The 22,837-nt window shown below is 53.0% G+C and overlaps 1 protein-coding gene across 1 annotated transcript in view; it reads right to left on the bottom strand.

Annotated features, from left to right (window-relative positions):
• The window catches only part of LOC139245304 (C-Jun-amino-terminal kinase-interacting protein 4-like), a gene marked incomplete at its 3' end in the record, with an annotated part of 23,585 nt that extends 2,642 nt beyond the window's left edge, over positions 1-20,943 (bottom strand). The window contains exons 1-7 of the mRNA XM_070871149.1: positions 20,560-20,943; positions 17,464-17,584; positions 15,682-15,752; positions 9,120-9,214; positions 6,293-6,383; positions 4,820-4,946; positions 232-319 (exon numbers count right to left, since the gene is read on the bottom strand). Of these exons, the coding sequence (XP_070727250.1) occupies positions 232-319; positions 4,820-4,946; positions 6,293-6,383; positions 9,120-9,214; positions 15,682-15,752; positions 17,464-17,584; positions 20,560-20,877 (911 nt within the window). The remainder of the gene's footprint in view (positions 1-231; positions 320-4,819; positions 4,947-6,292; positions 6,384-9,119; positions 9,215-15,681; positions 15,753-17,463; positions 17,585-20,559) is intronic.
• Positions 20,944-22,837: the final 1,894 nt, after the last annotated feature.

The following is a 22,837-nucleotide window of genomic DNA, read 5'->3' as shown; positions in this document are numbered from 1 at the left end:
AGGGGTTTGGGTCCATTGGGATTGTGTACGGTGGGAGTGAACGGGAAGGGGTTTGGGTCCATTGGGATTGTGTACGGTGGGAGTGAATGGGAAGGGGTTTGGGTCCATTGGGATTGTGTACGGTGGGAGTGAATGGGAAGGGGTTTGGGTCCATTGGGATTGTGTACGGTGGGAGTGAATGGGTTGAGGGGCGATGATCGCCTTGGACTGATATTTCTCTCGTTCACTCACCTGGTCACTGGGCATTGCCGGCACGGTTGCAGTTCTGGGGTGGACAGAATTATGCCTTCAATATCGGACAGTTTATCTGGAGTAGTTCCTGGGAAAAGAGTGCAAGAGTTTCTGTCGTGAGTGGGAGGGGGTTGGGAGAGAGAGCCGGGCCAATTACCGATCGTGCCTGTGGCTGATCTGTGAAAGAACTTAAAATAAGAACATCAGAAACAGGAGCAGGAGTCGGCCATTCGGCCCCTCGAGCCCTGCTCCGCCATTTAATACGATCGTGGCCTGATCCGATCATGGACCCAGCTCCACTTCCCTGCCCGCCCCCTTATCGGTTAAGGAACTGTCTATCTCTGCCTTAAATATATTCAATGTCCCGGCTTCCACAGCTCTCTGAGGCAGCGAGTTCCACAGATTTACAACCCTCTGAGAGAAGAAATTCCTCCTCATCTCAGTTTTAAATGGGCGGCCCCTTATTCTAAGACCATGCCCCCTAGTTCTAGTCTCCCCCATCAGTGGGAACATCCTCTCTGCATCCACCTTGTCGAGCCCCCCCTCATAATCTGATACGTTTCGATAAGATCACCTCTCATTCTTCTGAACTCCAATGAGTAGAGGCCCAACCTCCTCAACCTTTCCTCATAAGTCAACCCCCTCATCCCCGGAATCGACCGAGTGAACCTTCTCTGAACTGCCTCCAAAGCAAAGTGTGTCCTTTGGTAAATACGGAGAGCAAAACTGTGCACGCAGTACTCCAGGTGTGGCCTCACCGATACCCTGTGTAACTGGAGCAAGACTTCCCTGCTTTTATACTCCATCCCCTTTTGCAATAAAGGCCAAGATACCATTGGCCCTTCCTGATCACTTGCTGTACCTGCGTACTAACCTTTTGTGTTTCATGTACAAGTAACCCCCAGGTCCCGCTGTACTGCCGCACTTTGTAATCTTTCTCCATTTAAATAATAACTTGCTCTGTGATTTTTTTCTGCCAAACTGCCTGACCTCACACTTTCCCACATTATACTCCATCGGACAAATTTTTGCCCACTCACTGAGCCTGTCTGTGTCCTTTTGCAGATTTTGTGTGTCCTCCTCACACATTGCTTTTCCTCCCATCTTTGTATCGTCAGCAAACTTGTCTACGTTACACTCAATCTACAGCTATTTACAATATACATTAATGATTTAGACGAAGGAATTGAATGTAATATCTCCAAGTTTGCAGATGACACTAAGCTGGGTGGCGGTGTGAGCTGTGAGGAGGATGCTAAGAGGCTGCAGGGTGACTTGGACAGGTTAGGTGAGTGGGGCAAATGCATGGCAGATGCAGTATAATGTGGATAAATGTGAGGTTATCCACTTTGGTTGGCAAAAACAGGAAGGCAGAATATTATCTGAATGGTGACAGATTAGGAAAAGGGGAGGTGCAACGAGACCTGGGTGTCATGGGACATCAGTCATTGAAAGTTGGCCATGCAGGTACAGCAGGCGGTGAAGGCGGCAAATGGCATGTTGGCCTTCATAGCGAGAGGATTTGAGTATAGGAGCAGGGAGGTCTTACTGCAGTTGTACAGGGCCTTGGTGAGGCCACACCTGGAATATTGTGCACAGTTTTGGTCTCCTAATCTGAGGAAGGACATTCTTGCTATTGAGGGAGTGCAGCGAAGGTTCACCAGACTGATTCCCGGGATGGCAGGACTGACATATGAAGAAAGACTGGATCGACTGGGCTTATATTCACTGGAGTTTAGAAGGATGAGAGGGGGATCTCATAGAAGCGTATAAAATTCTGACGGGACGGGACAGGTTTAGATGCGGGAAGAATGTTCCCAATGTTGGGGAAGTCCAGAACCAGGGGCTCACACAGTCTAAGGATAAGGGGTAAGCCATTTAGGACCGAGATGAGGAGAAACTTCTTCACCCAGAGAATTGTGAACCTGTGGAATTCTCTACCACAGAAAGTTGTTGGGGGCCAGTTCGTTGGATATATTCAAAAGGGAGTTAGATGTGGCCCTTCCGGCTAAAGGGATCAGGGGGGTATGGAGAGAAGGCAGGAGTGGGGTACTGAAGTTGCATGTTCAGCCATGATCATATTGAATGGTGGGGCAGGCTCGAAGGACCCAATGGCCTGCTCCTGCACCTATTTTCTATGTTTCTAGGTTTTCACGTCATTGAAGCCCAAAGAATCACACAAAGAGACAGTTACTTGGAACGTTATCATATATACAGCACAGAAACAGCCCGTTCAGCCCCAACCAATCTAAATCCCCATCTAAATCTATCGGCATAACCCTCTTTTGTTGGCTACGTTACACTCAGTCCCTTCTTCCAAGTCGTTAATATAGATTGTAAATAGTTGGGGCCCCATCACTGATCCCTGCCGCACCCCACTAGTTACTGGTTGCCAACCCGAGAATTAACCATTTATCCCCACTCTCTGTTCTCTGTCAGTTAGCCAATCCTCTATCCGTGCTAATATATTACCCCCAACCCCGTGAACTCTTATCTTATGCAGTAAATAGTTGGGGCCCCATCACTGATCCCTCGACTCTCCCTCATCGGCTTGTCCAGCCTCCCCTTAAATGCGTCGATACAATTCGCCCCCAAACCCTCCCTGTGGCAACGAGTTCCACATTCTGACCCCTCTCTGGGTAAAGAAGTTTCTCCCGAATTACCCATTGGATTGAATAGTGACTGTCTGATATTGATGGTCCCCCCGAGTTCTGGTTTCCCCCACAAGAGGAAACATCTTCTCTGCGTTTACCCGATCGGACCCCTTCATCGTCTTAAAGACCACAATTAGATCCCCCTCTCCGCCTTCTCTGTTCGACAGAAGACAGACCCGGTCTGTTTCTCCTTTCCTGATATGTGCACCTTCGCGTTTCTGTTATCGTCCTTGTAAATCTTCTCTGCGCCCTCTCCAGTGCCTCGATATCGTTTTTAGAATATGGAGACCAGAACTGTGCACGGTGCTCCCAGTGTGGTCTAACCCAGGGATATGGAGACCAGAACTGTGCACGGAGCTCCCAGTGTGGTCTAACCCAGGGATATGGAGACCAGAAATGTGCACGGAGCTCCCAGTGTGGTCTAACCCAGGGATATGGAGACCAGAACTGTGCACGGAGCTCCCAGTGTGGTCTAACCCAGGGAATATGGAGACCAGAACTGTGCACGGAGCTCCCAGTGTGGTCTAACCCAGGGAATATGGAGACCAGAACTGTGCACGGAGCTCCCAGTGTGGTCTAACCCAGGTATATGGAGACCAGAACTGTGCACAGTGCTCCCAGTGTGATCTAACCCAGGGGATATGGAGACCAGAACTGTGCACGGAGCTCCCCGTGTGGTCTAACCCAGGGGATATGGAGACCAGAACTGTGCACGGAGCTCCCCGTGTGGTCTAACCCAGGGATATGGAGAGCAGAACTGTGCACGGTGCTCCCAGTGTGGTCTAACCGAGGTATATGGAGACCAGAACTGTGCACGGAGCTCCCAGTGTGGTCTAACCCAGGGATATGGAGACCAGGACTGTGCACGGAGCTCCCAGTGTGGTCTAACCCAGGGATATGGAGACCAGGACTGTGCACGGAGCTCCCAGTGTGGTCTAACCCAGGGATATGGAGACCCAGAACTGTGCACGGTGCTCCAAGTGTGGTCTAACTGGAGGGGCTTAATGGGAAGGGGTTTGAGTCCATTGGGATTGTGTACGGTGGGAGTGAATGGGAAGGGGTTCGAGTCCATTGGGATTGTGTACAGTGGGAGTGAATGGGAAGGGGTTTGAGTTCATTGGGATTGTGTACAGTGGGAGTGAATAGGAAGGGGTTTGAGTCCATTGGGATTGTGTACAGTGGGGGTGAATGGGAAGGTGTCTGGGTCCATTGGGATTGTGTACGGTGGGAGTGAATGGGAAGCGGTTTGGATCCATTGTGATTGTGTACAGGGGGAGTGAATGGGAAGGGGTTTGAGTCCATTGGGATTGTGTACAGTGGGAGTGAATGGGAAGGGATTTGAGTCCATTGGGATTGTGTACAGTGGGAGTGAATGAGAAGGGGTTTGAGTTCATTGGGATTGTGTACAGTGGGAGTGAATGGGAAGGGGTTTGGGTCAATTGGGATTGTGTATGGTGGGAGTGAATAGGAAGGGGTTTGAGTCCATTGGGATTGTGTAGGGTGGGAGTGAATGGGAAGGGGTTTGGATCCATTGGGATTGCGTACGGGGGGAGTGAATGGGAAGGGGTTTGAGTCCATTGGGATTGTGTACAGTGGGAGTGAATGGGAAGGGGTCTGGGTCCATTGGGATTGTGTACAGTGGGAGTGAATGGGAAGAGGTTTGGGTCCATTGGGATTGTGTACAATGGGAGTGAATGGGAAGGCGTTTGGGTCCATTAGGATTGTGGACAATGGGAGTGAATGGGAAGGAGTTTGGGTCCATTGAGGGTTGGAGGTTCTGGACTAGTTGACACAGATCAAAGATGTGCCGCTGGGATGTACAGGAGAGACCACCACACCCCCTGGGCGAGAGCAGGATTGGATCCACCGCAAAGCACACCACAGTCAAATATCCTGGCCCTGTTTGACTCTGGACGGTTCAGTTCTTCACTCACCACTGGTCTCCAGCTCCTGGACTGAGATCGCCAAGGGCTCCTCGTTTCCCTGCCCTTGGCTGGGTGGCTCTTCCACCGGGTGAGGCACCACGGCGTTGGCGGCAGATGGTGTGACCGGCTCATCAGACTAGAGGAAGAGAGGGGGACAACATCAGGACTGGAGAGACGGGAAGAGGGAGAGAGGGGAGGAGAGACGGAGATGGGAGGGAGGGGGGGGCGGTGGGGGGGGGGGAAGAGACAGACACATACAATGAAAATATTCTCATTTCGCCTCATCACACTGAAATCATCATCCCTCCCAACGGCGCCGCACTGTCGGAGGGATATCCTGATAAATCTCCTCTGTACCCTCTCCAGTGCAACATCCTGGTAAATCTCCTCTGTACCCTCTCCAGTGCAACATCCTGGTAAATCTCCTCTGTACCCTCTCCAGTGCAACATCCTGGTAAATCTCCTCTGTACCCTCTCCAGTGCAACATCCAGGTAAATCTCCTCTGTACCCTCTCCAGTGCAACATCCTGGTAAATCTCCTCTGTACCCTCTCCAGTGCAACATCCTGGTAAATCTCCTCTGTACCCTCTCCAGTGCAACATCCTGGTAAATCTCCTCTGCATCCTCTCCAGTGTAACATTCTGGTAAATCTCCTCTGTACCCTCTCCAGTGCAACATTCTGGTAAATCTCCTCTGTATTCTCTCCAGTGTAACATCCTGGTAAATCTACTGTGCACCCTCTCTAGTGCAACATCCTGGTAAATATCCTCTGTACCCCCTCCAGTGCAACATCCTGGTAAATCTCCTCTGTACCCTCTCCAGTGCAACATCCTGGTAAATCTCCTCTGTACCCTCTCCGGTGCAACATCCTGGTAAAACTCCTCTGTACCCTCTCCAGTGCAATCACATCTTTCCTGTAATGCGGTGACCAGAACTGTACACGCAGTACTCCAGCTGTGTGGCCGAACCAGTGTTGCAGACAGCTCGAGCACAACCTCCCTGCTCTTGTATTCGACGCCTCGGCTAATAGAGGCAAGCACCCCAAATGTTTGTGGGAGCTTGCTGTGCACAAAGTGGCCGCCCTGCTTCCTAGATTACAAGAGTGACCACACTTTGAAAGCCGTTTGATTGGCTGTGACTAGTCTCCCCCATCAGTGGGAACATCCTCCCTGCATCCACCTTGTCGAGCCCCCCTCATAATCTGATACCTTTCGATAAGATCACCACGTTACACTCGGTCCCTTCCTCCAAGTCGTTAATATCGATTGTAAATAGCTGGGGCCCCAGCACTGATCCCTGCGGCACCCCACTAGTTGCTGATTGCCAATCCCAGGAACTTTTATTTTGTGCAGGAACCGGAGGTGATGAATGGAGATATCGCAATGCAAGGCCCCTCAGGGACGAGCGAGCGAGCACCAGACAACGCAAGAGACCAACCTCCGCCCACCCCCGTAAATATCAGTTACCGTAAACGTGACTTACTGCAGAGTAAGTATCTGGGTATCCCTGATCACGGTCACTCGTGAAGCTCGATGAACCTTCGGCAAATTCAGTTGAAAACGCCCGCTTTTTCCTGCTGGATGGAAAGCAGGTGTCATGGTTAAGAACCTCAAAAGCAGGAGTGGGCCATTCAGCCCCTCGAGCCCTGCTCCGCCATTTAATACGACCGTGGCCTGATCCGATCATGGACCCAGCTCCACTTCCCTGCCCGCCCCCTTATCGGTTAAGAAACTGTCTATCTCTGTCTTAAATATATTCAATGTCCCGGCTTCCACAGCTCTCTGAGGCAGCGAGTTCCACAGATTTACAACCCTCCGAGAGAAGAAATTCCTCCTCATCTCAGTTTTAAATGGGCGGCCCCTTATTCTAAGACCATGCCCCCTAGTTCCAGTCTCCCCCATCAGTGGGAACATCCTCTCTGCATCCACCTTGTCGAGCCCCCCCCTCATAATCTTAAATCACAGAGCAAGTTATTATTTAAACGGAGAAAGATTACAAAGTGCGGCAGTACAGCGGGACCTGGGGGTTACTTGTACATGAAACACAAAAGGTTAGTACGCAGGTACAGCAAGTGATCAGGAAGGGCCAATGGTATCTTGGCCTTTATTGCAAAGGGGGATGGAGTATAAAAGCAGGGAAGTCTTGCCCCAGTTACACAGGGTATTGGTGAGGCCACACCTGGAGTACTGCGTGCACAGTTTTGCTCTCCGTATTTACCAAAGGACACACTTTGCTTTGGAGGCAGTTCAGAGAAGGTTCACTCGGTCGATTCCGGGGATGAGGGGGTTGACTTATGAGGAAAGGTTGAGCAGGTTGGGCCTCTACTCATTGGAGTTCAGAAGAATGAGAGGTGATCTTATGGAAACGTATCAGGTTATGAGGGGGGGCTCGACAAGGTGGATGCAGAGAGGATGTTCCCACTGATGGGGGAGACTGGAACTAGGGGGCATGGTCTTAGAATAAGGGGCCGCCCATTTAAAACTGAGATGAGGAGGAATTTCTTCTCTCAGAGGGTTGTAAATCTGTGGAACTCGCTGCCTCAGAGAGCTGTGGAAGCCGGGACATTGAATATATTTAAGGCAGAGATAGACAGTTCCTTAACCAATAAGGGGGCGGGCAGGGAAGTGGAGCTGGGTCCATGATCGGATCAGCTGTGATCGTACATAAGAACATAAGAATTAGGAGCAGGAGTCGGCCATTCGGCCCCTCGAGCCCTGCTCCGCCATTTAATACGATCCAGAGACACGGACCATGTACAGTAGACACCTCACCCCCAGCTCATGGTCTACAGGACTGTAGTGATACCCACCCTCCTGTATGGCTCAGAGACACGGACCGTGTACAGTAGGTATCTCACCCCCAGCTCATGGTCTACAGGGCTGTAGTGATACCCGCCCTCCTGTATGGCTCAGCGACACGGACCGTGTACAGTAGACACCTCGAGTCGCTGGAGAAATACCATCGACGCTGTCTCCGCGAGATCCTGCAAATCCCCCGGGAGGACAGACGCACCAACGTTAGCGTCCTCGACCAGGCCCGACATCCCCAGCATCCAAGCACTGACCACACACTCGACCAGCTCCGCTGGGCAGGGCCACATTGTCCGCACGTCCCCCCGCCCCAGACACCAGACTCCCCAAAGCGAGCGCTCTACTCGGAACTCCTTCACGGGCAAGCGAGCCCCAAGGTGGGCAGAGGGAACGTTACAAGGGACACACACCCCTCCCCTGATAAAGTGCAACATCCCTCACCGACACCTGGGAGTCCCTGGCCCAAAGACCAGTCCCGCCCCCGAGTGGAGGAAGTGCATCCGGGAGGGCGCTGAGCACCTCGAGTCTCGTCGCCAATTGCGAGCACACAGAAAGCAAGCGCAAGGCAGCGGAAGGAGCGTGCGGCAAACCAGTCCCACCCTCCCCTTCCCTCAACGTCTCTCTGTCCCAGCCTCCCCCTTCCCTCAACGTCTATCTGTCCCACCCTCCCCTTCCCTCAACGTCTATCTGTCCCACCCTCCCCTTCCCTCAACGTCCATCTGTCCCACCCTCCCCTTCCCTCAACGTCCATCTGTCCCACCCTCCCCTTCCCTCAACGTCCATCTGTCCCACCCTCCCCTTCCCTCAACGTCTATCTGTCCCACCCTCCCCTTCCCTCAACGTCTATCTGTCCCACCCTCCCCTTCCCTCAACGTCTATCTGTCCCACCCTCCCCCTTCCCTCAATGTCTATCTGTCCCACCCTCCCCTTCCCTCAACGTCTATCTGTCCCACCCTGTGACAGGGACTGTGACTCTCGTATTGGACTGTTCAGCCACCCGAGAACTCGTGTTAGAGTGGGAGCAAGTCTTCCTCCGTTCCGAGGGACTGGCGATGATGATGATGATGATGTCGAACGCCCCTCATAATCTGATACGTTTCGATAAGATCACCTCTCATTCTTCTGAACTCCAATGAGCAGAGGCCCAACCTCCTCAACCTTTCCTCAAAAGTCAAACCCCCTCATCCCCGGAATCGACCGAGTGAACCTTCTCTGAACTGCCTCCAAAGCAAAGTGTGTCCTTTCGTAAATACGGAGAGCAAAACTGTGCACGCAGTACTCCAGGTGTGGCCTCGCCAATACCCTGTGTAACTGGAGCAAGACTTCCCTGCTTTTATACTCCATCCCCCTTTGCAATAAAGGCCAAGATACCATTGGCCCTTCCTGATCACTTGCTGTACCTGCGTACTAACCTTTTGTGTTTCATGTACAAGGAACCCCCAGGTCCCGCTGTACTGCAGCATAGAGGACAATACACAAAGAGACAATCTTGGACCGACCTGTTTTCTCGTGGGGTGGATGAACCAGAATGCTTTGCACAATCGGCCAGCTGAAGTTTGTACTGCATTTGCAGATCCTTCAGACTTCGCAAGATCTGTAAAACATAACAAGGGTAGTGACAGAGCCAGAGTGCGACCGTCTCCCATCGAGACCAAAAGTTGCCCTGGCAATAATGAGATCTCCCCAACTGTACACAATCCCAATGGACCCAAACCCCTTCCCATTCACTCCCACCGTACACAATCCCAATGGACCCAAACCCCCTCCCATTCACTTCCACCGTACACAATCCCAATGGACCCAAACCCCTTCGCATTCACTCCCAACGTACACAATCCCAATGGACCCAAACCCCTTCCCATTCACTCCCACCGTACACAATCCCAATGGACCCAAACCCATTCCCATTCACTCCCACCGTACACAATCCCAATGGACCCTATTCCCTTCCCATTCATTCCCACTGTACACAATTCCAATGGACCCTATTCCCTTCCCATTCACTCCCACCGTACTCAATCCCAATGGACCCAAACCCCTTCCCATTCACTCCCAGCGTACACAATCCCAATGGACCCTATTCCCTTCCTATTCACTCCCACCGTACACAATCCCAATGGACCCAACCCCCTTCCCATTCACTCCCACCGTACACAATCCCAATGGACCCAAACCCCTTCCCATTCACTCCCACCGTACACAATCCCAATGGACCCAAACCCCTTCCCATTCACTCCCACTGTACACAATCCCAATGGACCCTATTCCCTTCCCATTCACTCCCACTGTACACAATCCCAATGGACCCTGTTCCCTTCCCATTCATTCCCACTGTACACAATCCCAATGGACCCAAACCCCTTCCCATTCACTCCCACTGTACACAATCCCAATGGACCCAAACCCATTCCCATTCACTCCCACCGTACACAATCCCAATGGACCCTATTCCCTTCCCATTCATTCCCACTGTACACAATTCCAATGGACCCTATTCCTTTCCCATTCACTCCCACCGTACTCAATCCCAATGGACCCAAACCCCTTCCCATTCACTCCCAGCGTACACAATCCCAATGGACCCTATTCCCTTCCTATTCACTCCCACCGTACACAATCCCAATGGACCCAACCCCCTTCCCATTCACTCCCACCGTACACAATCCCAATGGACCCAAACCCCTTCCCATTCACTCCCACCGTACACAATCCCAATGGACCCAAACCCCTTCCCATTCACTCCCACTGTACACAATCCCAATGGACCCTATTCCCTTCCCATTCACTCCCACTGTACACAATCCCAATGGACCCTGTCCCCTTCCCATTCATTCCCACTGTACACAATCCCAATGGACCCAAACCCCTTCCCATTCACTCCCACTGTACACAATCCCAATGGACCCATACCCCTTCCCATTCACTCCCACTGTACACAATCCCAATGGACCCAAGCCCCTTCCCATTCACTCCCACCGTACACAATCCCAATGGACCCAAGCCCCATCCCATTCACTCCCACCGTACACAATCCCAATGGACCCAAACCCCTTCACTCCCACCGTACACAATCCCAATGGACCCAAACCCCTTCCCATTCACTCCCACCGTAAACAATTCCAATGGACCCAAACCCCCTCCCATTCACTCCCACCATATACAATCCCAATGGACCCAAACCCCTTCCCATTCACTCCCAACGTATACAATCCCAATGGACCCAAACCCCTTCCCATTCACTCCCACCGTACACAATCCCAATGGACCCAAACCTCTTCCCATTCACTCCCACCGTACACAATCCCAATGGACCCTATTCCCTTCCCATTCATTCCCACTGTACACAATTCCAATGGACCCTATTCCCTTCCCATTCACTCCCACCGTACTCAATCCCAATGGACCCAAGCCCCTTCCCATTCACTCCCAGCGTACACAATCCCAATGGACCCTATTCCCTTCCTATTCACTCCCACCGTACACAATCCCAATGGACCCAACCCCCTTCCCATTCACTCCCACCGTACACAATCCCAATGGACCCAAACCCCTTCCCATTCACTCCCACCGTACACAATCCCAATGGACCCAAACCCCTTCCCATTCACTCCCACCGTACACAATCCCAATGGACCCAACCCCCTTCCCATTCACTCCCACTGTACACAATCCCAATGGACCCTATTCCCTTCCCATTCACTCCCACCGTACACAATCCCAATGGACCCAAACCCCTTCCCATTCACTCCCACTGTACACAATCCCAATGGACTCAAACCCCTTCCCATTCACTCCCACTGTACATAATCCCAATGGACCCTATTCCCTTCCCATTCACTCCCACCGTACACAATCCCAATGGACCCAACCACCTTCCCATTGTCTCCCACTGTACAGGCAACAGAAGGCATAGCCACCAACAGTGCAGCGATTATAATCACGGATGCTCAAAAGGGCAAAATTGGAGGAGCGCAGACATCTCGGGGCGGTTGTGGGGCTGGAGGAGATTACAGAGATAGGGAGGGGGGCGAGGGAGGGATTTGAACGGGAGAATGAGAATTGTAGGGGCTGGAGGAGGTTACAGAGATAGGGACGGGGGCGAGGGAGGGATTTGAACGGGAGGATGAGAATTGTAGGGGCTGGAGGAGGTTAAAGAGATAGGGAGGGGGGGGCGAGGAAGGGATTTGTAAACAAGGAGGGAGAATTTTGAAATCGAGGCGTTGCTTAACCGGAAGCCAATGTCATTCAGCGAGCACAGGGGGTGATGGGTGAGTGGGATTGGGTGAGAGTTAGGACACGGCGCCGTGAGCACAGGGGGTGATGGATGAGTTAGGACACAGGGTCAGTGAGCACAGGGGGTGATGGGTGAGTGGGACTGGGTGTGAGTTAGGACACGGGGTCAGTGAGCACAGGGGGTGATGGGTGAGCGGGACTGGGTGTGAGTTAGGACACGGGGCAGTGAGCACAGGGGGTGATGGGTGAGTGGGACTGGGTGTGAGTTAGGACACGGGGTCAGTGAGCACAGCGGGTGATGGGTGAGTGGGACTGGGTGTGAGTTAGGACACGGGGTCAGTGAGCACAGGGGGTGATGGGTGAGTGGGACTGGGTGTGAGTTAGGACACGGGGTCAGTGAGCACAGGGGGTGATGGGTGAGTGGGACTGGGTGTGAGTTAGGACACGGGGTCAGTGAGCACAGGGGGTGATGGGTGAGCGGGACTGGGTGTGAGTTAGGACACGGGGCAGTGAGCTCAGGGGGTGATGGGTGAGTGGGACTGTGAGAGAGTTAGGACATGGGGACAGCCGAGTTTTGGATCACCTCTAGTTTACGGCGGGTAGAACGTGGGAGGCCGGCCAGGAGTGCGTTGGAACGGTCAAGTCTGGAGGGGAGAGAGGCACGGATGAGGGCTTCAGCAGCAGAAGAGCTGTGGCAGGGGGCGGAGACGGGCGATGTCACGGTCGATGGTGTTGGGTCAGAGATCAGCCAATGGGGAAACAAGCTCAAGGGGCTGAATGGTCCCAATCTTTCCTGTAATGCGGTGACCAGAGCTGTACACGCAGTACTCCAGCTGTGGCCTAACCAGTGTTGTATACAGTTCGGGCATAACCTCCCTGCTCTTGTATTCTATGCCTCGACTACATAAGAATGTAAGAAATCGGAGCAGGAGTCGGCCATTCGGCCCCTCGAGCCCTGCTCCGCCATTTAATACCATCGTGGCCTGATCCGATCATGGACCCAGCTCCACTTCCCTGCCCGCCCCCTTATCGGTTAAGAAACTGTCTATCTCTGTCTTAAATATATTCAATGTCCCGGCTTCCACAGCTCTCTGAGGCAGCGAGTTCCACAGATTTACAACCCTCTGAGAGAAGAAATTCCTCCTCATCTCAGTTTTAAATGGGCGGCCCCTTATTCTAAGACCATGCCCCCTAGTTCTAGTCTCCCCCATCAGTGGGAACATCCTCTCTGCATCCACCTTGTCGAGCCCCCCTCATAATCTGATACGTTTCGATAAGATCACCTCTCATTCTTCTGAACTCCAATGAGTAGAGGCCCAACCTCCTCAACCTTTCCTCATAAGTCAACCCCCTCATCCCCGGAATCGACCGAGTGAACCTTCTCTGAACTGCCTCCAAAGCCGGAATGTTCGAAGACTAGGCCCCTCAAACCCACCACCCAGCTCATGGTCTACAGGGCTGTAGTGATACCCGCCCTCCTGTATGGCTCAGAGACACGGACCGTGTACAGTAGGTATCTCACCCCCAGCTCATGGTCTACAGGGCTGTAGTGATACCCGCCCTCCTGTATGGCTCAGAGACACGGACCGTGTACAGTAGGTACCTCACCCCCAGCTCATGGTCTACAGGGCTGTAGTGATACCCGCCCTCCTGTATGGCTCAGAGACACGGACCGTGTACAGCAGACACCTCGAGTCGCTGGAGAAATACCACCGACGCTGTCTCCGCGAGATCCCGCAAATCCCCCGGGAGGACAGACGCACCAACGTTAGCGTCCTCGACCAGGCCCGACATCCCCAGCATCCAAGCACTGACCACACACTCGACCAGCTCCGCTGGGCAGGGCCACATTGTCCGCATGTCCCCCCCAGACACCAGACTCCCCAAAGCGAGCGCTCTACTCGGAACTCCTTCACGGGCAAGCGAGCCCCCAAGGTGGGGCAGAGGGAACATTACAAGGGACACACCCCTCCCCCTGATAAAGTGCAACATCCCCCACCGACACTTGGGAGTCCCTGGGCCCAAAGACCAGTCCGCCCCCGAGTGGAGGAAGTGCATCCGGGAGGGCGCTGAGCACCTCGAGTCTCGTCGCCAATTGCGAGCACGCAGAAAGCAAGCGCAAGGCAGCGGAAGGAGCGTGCGGCAAACCGGTCCCACCCTCCCCTTTCCCTCAACGTCTATCTGTCCCACCCTCCCCTTTCCCTCAAAGTCTATCTGTCCCACCCTCCCCTTTCCCTCAACGTCTATCTGTCCCACCCTCCCCTTCCCTCAACGTCTATCTGTCCCACCCTCCCCTTCCCTCAACGTCTATCTGTCCCACCCTCCCCTTTCCCTCAACGTCTATCTGTCCCACCCTCCCCTTTCCCTCAACGTCTATCTGTCCCACCCTCCCCTTCCCTCAACGTCTATCTGTCCCACCCTCCCCTTCCCTCAACGTCTATCTGTCCCACCCTGTGACAGGGTCTGTGGTTCCCGTATTGGACTGTTCAGCCACCCGAGAACTCGTGTTAGAGTGGGAACGAGTCTTCCTCGGTTCCGAGGGACTGCCTATGATGATGATGATGAACCAGTGTTCTCTGCACCCATGTCCAGTGCAACATCCTGGAAAATCTCCTCTGTACCCTCTCCAGTGCAACATCCTGGTAAATCTCCTCTGTACCCTCTCTAGTGCAACATCCTGGTAAATCTCTTCTGTACCCTCTCCAGTGCAACATCCTGGTAAATCTCCTCTGCACCCATGTCCAGTGCAACATCCTGGAAAATCTCCTCTGTACCCTCTCCAGTGCAACATCCTGGTAAATCTCCTCTGCACCCTCTCCAGTGCAACATTCTGGTAAATCTCCTCTGTACCCTCTCTAGTGCAACATCCTGGTAAACCTCCTCTGCACCCTCTCCAGTGCAACATCCTGGTAAATCTCCTCTGTACCCTCTCCAGTGCAACATCCTGGTAAATCGCCTCTGTACCCTCTCCAGTGCAACATCCTGGTAAATCTCCTCTGTACCCTCTCTAGTGCAACATCCTGGTAAACCTCCTCTGCACCCTCTCCAGTGCAACATCCTGGTAAATCTCCTCTGTACCCTCTCCAGTGCAACATCCTGGTAAATCTCCTCTGTACCCTCTCCAGTGCAACATCCTGGTAAATCTCCTCTGCACCCTCTCCAGTGCAACATCCTGGTAAATCTCCTCTGTACCCTCTCCAGTGCAACATCCTGGTAAATCTCCTCTGTACCCTCTCTAGTGCAACATCCTGGTAAATCTCCTCTGTACCCTCTCCAGTGCAACATCCTGGTAAATCTCCTCTGTACCCTCTCCAGTGCAACATCCTGGTAAATCTCCTCTGTACCCTCTCCAGTGCAACATCCTGGTAAATCTCCTCTGTACCCTCTCCAGTGCAACATCCTGGTAAATCTCCTCTGCACCCTCTCCAGTGCAACATCCTGGTAAATCTCCTCTGTACCCTCTCCAGTGCAATCACATCCTTCCTGTAATGTGGTGACCAGAACTGTACACGCAGTACTCCAGCTGTGGCCTGACCAGTGTTGCATGCAGTTCGAGCGTAACCTCCCTGCTCTTGTATTCTCCGCCTCGGAGAATAGAGGCAAGTGTTCCGTGTGTCTTCTTAACCACCTTATCCACCTCGCCTGCTCCCTTCAGGGATCTGTGGACCTGCCCTCCGAAGTCCCTGTGTTCCTCTACACCTCAGAGTCCGACCATTGAATGTGTATTCCCTCGCCTCGTTAGCCCCTCCCCAAATGCGTTACCTCACACTTCTCCGCATTGAACTGCATTGGCCACTGCTCTGCCCACCTGCCCAGTCCCACACTTACCATGTTGTACTTTTGCAAGAGCCTTTTGTGATCCTTCTCCAGAGAACTCTTTTCCTCCTCAAGTTGAAAGGCTGCAGAGGGAGGGGGAGGAGGAGGAGGAGAAGGAGAAGGTTATAACCCTTCAAATGTGACACATTTGCTGGAGTTCTTTGAGTTTATAACAAACAGGGCGGATAAAGGGGGAACCAGTTGACGTCACGTATTTGGGTTTCCAGAAGGCATTTGACAAGGCGCAAGGTTACTGCACCAGATAAAAGTTCGCGGGGTTGTGGGGTAATATATTAGCACGGATAGAGGATTGGCTAACTAACAGAAAACAGAGAGTCCGGATAAATGGTTCATTCTCGGGTTGGCAATCAGTAACTAGTGGGGTGCCCCAGGGATCAGTGCTGGGGCCCCAGCTATTTACTGCACAAGATAAAAGTTCGCGGGGTTGGGGGGTAATATATTAGCATGGATAGAGGATTGGCTAACTAACAGAGAACAGAGAGTGGGGATAAATGGTTCATTCTCGGGTTGGCAATCAGTAACTAGTGGGGTGCCGCAGCGATCAGTGCTGGGGCCCCAGCTATTTACAATCTATATTAACGACTTGGAAGAAGGGACCGAGTGTAACGTAGCCAAGTTTGCTGACGATACAAAGATGGGAGGAAAAGCAATGTGTGAGGAGGACACACAAAATCTGCAAAAAGGACACAGACAGGCTCAGTGAGTGGGCAAAAATTTGTCCGATGGAGTATAATGTGGGAAAGTGAGAGGTCAGGCAGTTTGGCAGAAAAAAAATCACAGAGCAAGTTATTATTTAAATGGAGAAAGATTACAAAGTGCGGCAGTACAGCGGGACCTGGGGGTTACTTGTACATGAAACACAAAAGGTTAGTACGCAGGTACAGCAAGTGATCAGGAAGGGCCAATGGTATCTTGGCCTTTATTGCAAAGGGTGATGGAGTATAAAAGCAGGGAAGTCTTGCTCCAGTTACACAGGGTATTGGTGAGGCCACACCTGGAGTACTGCGTGCACAGTTTTGCTCTCCGTATTTACGAAAGGATGTATTTGCTTTGGAGGCAGTTCAGAGAAGGTTCACTCGGTCGATTCCGGGGATGAGGGGGTTGACTTATGAGGAAAGGTTGAGGAGGTTGGGCCTCTACTCATTGGAGTTCAGAAGAATGAGAGGTGATCTTATCGAAACGTATCAGATTATGAGGGGGGCTCGACAAGGTGGATGCAGAGAGGATGTTCCCACTGATGGGGGAGACTAGAACTAGTATATCACAAGGAATGTGCGAGATACAATTCTCTGACATCGCAGTACGGCACTCCCTTAGTACTGCCCCTCCGACAGTACGGCACTCCCTCAGTACTGCCCCTCCGACAGCGCAGTACGGCACTCCCTCAGTACTGCCCCTCCGACAGCACAGTACGGCACTCCCTCAGTACTGCCCCTCCGACAGCGCAGTACGGTGCTCCCTCAGTACTGCCCCTCCGACAGTACGGCACTCCCTCAGTACTGCCCCTCCGACAGTACGGCACTCCCTCAGTACTGCCCCTCCGACAGCGCAGTACGGCACTCCCTCAGTACTGCCCCTCCGACAGCACAGTACGGCACTCCCTCAGTACTGCCCCTCCGACAGTACGGCACTCCCTCAGTACTGCCCCTCCGACAGCGCAGTACGGCACTCCCTCAGTACTGCCCCTCCGACAGCGCAGTACGGCACTCCCTCAGTACTGGCACTCACAACGCACCCCACAATCACCAATACGATCGCTGTCTCTCCACTCACTCATATCCAAGTAGCTCTTGGCTTTGAGTTCCATCTGCCTGGTCTGTGAAGCAGACAGCTCCAATCGCGATTTGTGCGTCTTGCGTTCTTGTTCCACCGAGTCCTCGAGTTCCAGGAGCTTCTAGCGGTGAAAATACAGCACGGGGTTAGATACAGAGTAATGCTCCCTCTACACTGTCCCATCAAACACTCCCAAAGCAGGTACAGGGGGTTAGATACAGAGTAAAGCTCCCTCTACACTGTCCCATCAAACACTCCCAGGGCTCGTACAGGGGGTTAGATACAGAGTAAAGCTCCCTCTACACTGTCCCATCAAACACTCCCAGGGCAGGTACAGGGGGTTAGATACAGAGTAAAGCTCCCTCTACACTGTCCCATCAAACACTCCCAGGGCAGGTACAGGGGGTTAGATACAGAGTAAAGCTCCCTCTACACTGTCCCATCAAACACTCCCAGGGCAGGTACAGCACGGGTTAGATGCAGAGTAAAGCTCGCTCTACACTGTCCCATCAAACACTCCCAGGGCAGGTACAGGGGGTTAGATACAGAATAAAGCTCCCTCTACACTGTCCCATCAAACCCTCCCAGGGCAGGTCCAGGGGGTTCGATACAGAGTAAAGCTCCCTCTACACTGTCCCATCAAACACTCCCAGGGCAGGTACAGGGGGTTAGATACAGAGTAAAGCTCCCTCTACACTGTCCCATCAAACACTCCCAGAGCAGGTACAGGGGGTTAGATACAGAGTAAAGCTCCCTCTACACTGTCCCATCAAACACTCCCAGGGCATGTACAGGGGGTTAGATACAGAGTAAAGCTCCCTCTACACTGTCCCATCAAACACTCCCAGGGCAGGTACAGGGGGTTAGATACAGAGCTAAGTTCCTGCGTAGCAGGCTCGAGGGGCTGAATGTCTTCGGCCTGTTCCTGTCTAACTTTAGGGTCTGCCCTTCCCCCACTCTGCTCGTAACTTTGATACACAAATACTCGACGCAGTGACCCCTTTAAAAAAAACTCCCCAGTTCCTCTTTCTCGTCTATTCTGGGCTTAACCGACCATTGACGTTCAAGCTGTACTTTGCCAGCAGGCCAGATTTTTTAAGGCTGGTGTGATTGGTGAACGGGATTAACTCTAGAAGCTCCCCCGCCTTTAATATCCCACCCAGTCTAATCTCACTCTCCTCCCTTTAATATCCCACCCAGTCTAATCCCACTCTCCCCCTCCCTTTAATATCCCACCCAGTCTAATCCCACTCTCCCCCTCCCTTTAATATCCCACCCAGTATAATCCCACTCTCCCCCTCCCTTTAATATCCCACCCAGTCTAATCCCACTCTCCCCCTCCCTTTAATATCCCACCCAGTCTAATCCCACTCTCCCCCCTCCCTTTAATATCCCACCCAGTCTAATCCCACTCTCCCCCTCCCTTTAATATCCCACCCAGTCTAATCCCACTCTCCCCCTCCCTTTAATATCCCACCCAGTCTAATCCCACTCTCCCCCCTTTAATATCCCACCCAGTCTATTCTCACTCTCCCCCCTCCCTTTAATATCCCACCCAGTCTAATCCCACTCTCCCCCCTTTAATATCCCACCCAGTCTAATCCCACTCTCCCCCCTCCCTTTAATATCCCACCCAGTCTAATCCCACTCTCCCCCTTTAATATCCCATCCAGTCTAATCCCACTCTCCCCCTCCCTTTAATATCCCACCCAGTCTAATCTCACTCTCCCCTTCCCTTTAATATCCCACCCAGTCTAATCCCACTCTCCCCCTCCCTTTAATATCCCACCCAGTCTAATCCCACTCTCCCCCTCCCTTTAATATCCCACCCAGTCTAATCCCACTCTCCCCCCCCCTTTAATATCCCACCCAGTCTAATCCCACTCTCCCCCCTTTAATATCCCACCCAGTCTAATCCCACTCTCCCCCCCTTTAATATCCCACCTCCCCCAGTCTAATCCCACTCTCCCCCCCTTTAATATCCCACCCAGTCTAATCCCACTCTCCCCCTCCCTTTAATATCCCACCCAGTCTAATCCCACTCTCCCCCCTCCCTTTAATATCCCACCCAGTCTAATCCCACTCTCCCCCTCACCTTTCATATGCAAATATGCCGCAGATCCCCATTTGGAGCTGTACCCCGACACAGCTGTGGGAGAGGTAGGGCGGCTATTCAGCTGTGGGAGGAAGCCTACAACGACAACGCTCGCTCTCCCGTCAGTTTCCTATTCTAGTCGCAGTTTCGAGCGAGGGAATAATCGATCAATAATTCAAAGAGCAGTGCGAAACCGAACACCAGAGGGAAAGTTCTGGCTGTCAAGTGGAGATGTGCCCTGTAGCTCCTCACGCCCCAACTCTCTCTCCCCCCCCCCCCACCCCGCTGCCCCCTCCAAACCACCCCCGCCCCGCCCCCACTCTTGACCAGAAGTGTGAGGTAATGCATCTGGGGAGGGCCAACAAGGCGAGGGAACACACATTAACTGGTCAGACACCGAGAAGTGCAGAGGAACAGAGGGGGCCATCATGTCCGGCTCGCGGCGGACGACCACTTTCCCCGCTCTCGCTCCCCTCGCCCCGTAGCGTACGGCGCTTCAAAGGTGCACTGCCTGCTGCGGTGAGGGTTTCTGCCTCGAACGCCCTTTCAGGCCGTGAGTTCCGTCCCAGACCCTGCCCCAGACCCCCACCCACCCCCCCCTCTGGGTGAAGGCATTTCCCCCTGAGACATCTTGTGGTCGTGAAAGGCGCTATATAAATGCAAGTCTTTCTTTAGCTTTTCGGCCATTTTATAAGCCGCCACCTTTTGTGTCGGCCATTTTGCCTTGGCCATGTGTCGGCCATTTTGCCTTGGCCATGTGTCGGCCATTTTGCCTTGGCCATGTGGCGGCCATTTTGCCTTGGCCATGTGGCGGCCATTTTGCCTTGGCCATGTGTCGGCCATTTTGCCTTGGCCATGTGTCGGCCATTTTGCCTTGGCCATGTGTCGGCCATTTTGCTTTAGCCATGTGTCGGCCATTTTGCATCGGCCATTTTTTGTCGGACAATTCCTCGCCCCCCCCCCCCCCCCCCACCCCACCCCCCACGCCGAGCGCCCCTCACCTCCTCGGTCCTCTTGCGTTGCGCCCTCTCCCGCTCGAAGTGGGCCAGCAGCCTCTCGCTCTCCTCGCGCGCCCTCTCGGCCTGGGCGCCCCTCTCGCGGCTCTCGGCGCACACCCCCTCCAGGGTCTCCAGGGCCGTGACGGCCAGGGGCATGAGGCCGGCCACCGCCCCCTCGCCGTGGGCCCCCAGCAGGCGCTCCAGCTCCGCGTACAGGGCCCCGGCCAGGCCCGAGACCAGCTCGTCGCACAGGGCCAGGCCGGAGACCCCATCCTCCAGCCCCTCCGACAGAAAGCTGTCGAAACTCTCCGCCTCGGACATGGCCGACCCCCTTCGAGGGCCCTCGGGGGGGGGGGGGGGTGAAACCGGGGGCGCGCGCCCGATCTCGGAGACCTGCGGAGGAGAGAAACGGGAGAGAGAGAGTTAGCGAGGGTGGTGAGTGAGAAGGCCTCGTTGTGGTGTACAACGTTCCGAGGTGCTCAAGAACGGGCTCGGGCATATCATCGCCGGGGCAGAAGGGCACAAGATGGCCGCCATCGACACCATAGGCCAATAACAGGAGCAGGAGTCGGCCATTCGGCCCCTCGAGCCCTGCTCCGCCATTTAATACCATCGTGGCCTGATCCCGATCATGGACCCAGCTCCACTTCCCTGCCCGCCCCCCTTATCGGTTAAGGAACTGTCTATCTCTGCCTTAAATATATTCAATGTCCCGGCTTCCACAGCTCTCTGAGGCAGCGAGTTCCACAGATTTACGAGAAGAAATTCCTCCTCATCTCAGTTTTAAATGGGCGGCCCCTTATTCTAAGACCATGCCCCCTAGTTCTAGTCTCCCCCATCAGTGGGAACATCCTCTCTGCATCCACCTTGTCGAGCCCCCCCCCTCATAATCTGATACGTTTCCATAAGATCACCTCTCATTCTCCTGAACTCCAATGAGTAGAGGCCCAACCTCCTCAACCTTTCCTCATAAGTCAACCCCCTCATCCCCCGGAATCGACCGAGTGAACCTTCTCTGAACTGCCTCCAAAGCAAAGTGCGTCCTTTGGTAAATACGGAGAGCAAAACTGTGCACGCAGTACTCCAGGTGTGGCCTCACCGATACCCTGTGTAACTGGAGCAAGACTTCCCTGCTTTTATACTCCATCCCCCTTTGCAATAAAGGCCAACATCCCGGGAATCAGTCTGGTGAACCTTCGCTGCACTCCCTCAATAGCAAGAATGTCCTTCCTCAGATTAGGAGACCAAAACTGAACACAATATTCCAGGTGTGGTCTCACCAAGGCCCTGTACAACATAAGAACATAAGAACGAGGAACAGGAGGAGGCCATCGAGCCCCTCGAGCCTGCTCTGCCATTCAACGAGATCACGGCTGATCTGGCCGTAACCCTTAATTCCCTTATTGGTTAAAAATCTATCTATCTGTGACAGTAAGACCCATCTAAGGCACAGCAAGATCTCCCTGCTCCGAAACTCAAATCCTCTCGCTATGAAGGCCAACATGCCATTTGCCTTCTTCACCGCCTGCTGTACCTGCATGGCCAACTTTCAATGACTGATGTCCCATGACACCCAGGTCTCGTTGCACCTCCCCCCTTTCCTAATCTGTCACCATTCAGATAATATTCTGCCTTCCTGTTTTTACCACCAAAGTGGATAACCTCACATTTATCCACATTATACTGCATCTGCCATGCATTTGCCCCACTCACCTAACCTGTCCAAGTCACCCTGCAGCCTCTTAGCATCCTCCTCACAGCTCACACCGCCACCCAGCTTAGTGTCATCTGCAAACTTGGGAGAGATTACACTCAATTCCTTCGTCTAAATCATTAATGTATATTGTAAATAGCTGGGGTCCCAGCACTGATCCCTGCGGCACCCCACTAGTCACTGCCTGCCGTTCTGAAAAGGACCCATTTATCCCGACTCTCTGCTTCCTGTCTGACAACCAGTTCTCGATCCCCGTCAGTACATTACCCCCAATACCATGTGCTTTAATTTTGCACACCAATCTCTTGTGTGGGACCTTGTCAAAAGCCTTTTGAAAGTCTAAATATATCACATCTACTGGTTCTCCCTTGTCCACTCTACTAGTTACATCCTCAAAAACCTCAACAAATGTCAAGCATAATTTCCCTTTCCCAAATCAGTGTTGACACAGTTCAAACCTATTTTCTCAGTGCCCCTTAACCACATCCTTAATAATATAGTCGAGCATTTTCTCTGTGACTGATGTCAGGTTAACTGGTCTGTCGTCACCCGTTTTCTCAACTAGTT

This window comes from Pristiophorus japonicus, unplaced genomic scaffold (genome assembly GCF_044704955.1).
Source record: "Pristiophorus japonicus isolate sPriJap1 unplaced genomic scaffold, sPriJap1.hap1 HAP1_SCAFFOLD_2164, whole genome shotgun sequence".
Taxonomy (NCBI): Eukaryota; Metazoa; Chordata; class Chondrichthyes; family Pristiophoridae; genus Pristiophorus; species Pristiophorus japonicus.
The sequence above is the reverse complement of the archived record's forward strand: the minus strand, read 5'-3'. Positions and strand labels throughout refer to the sequence as shown.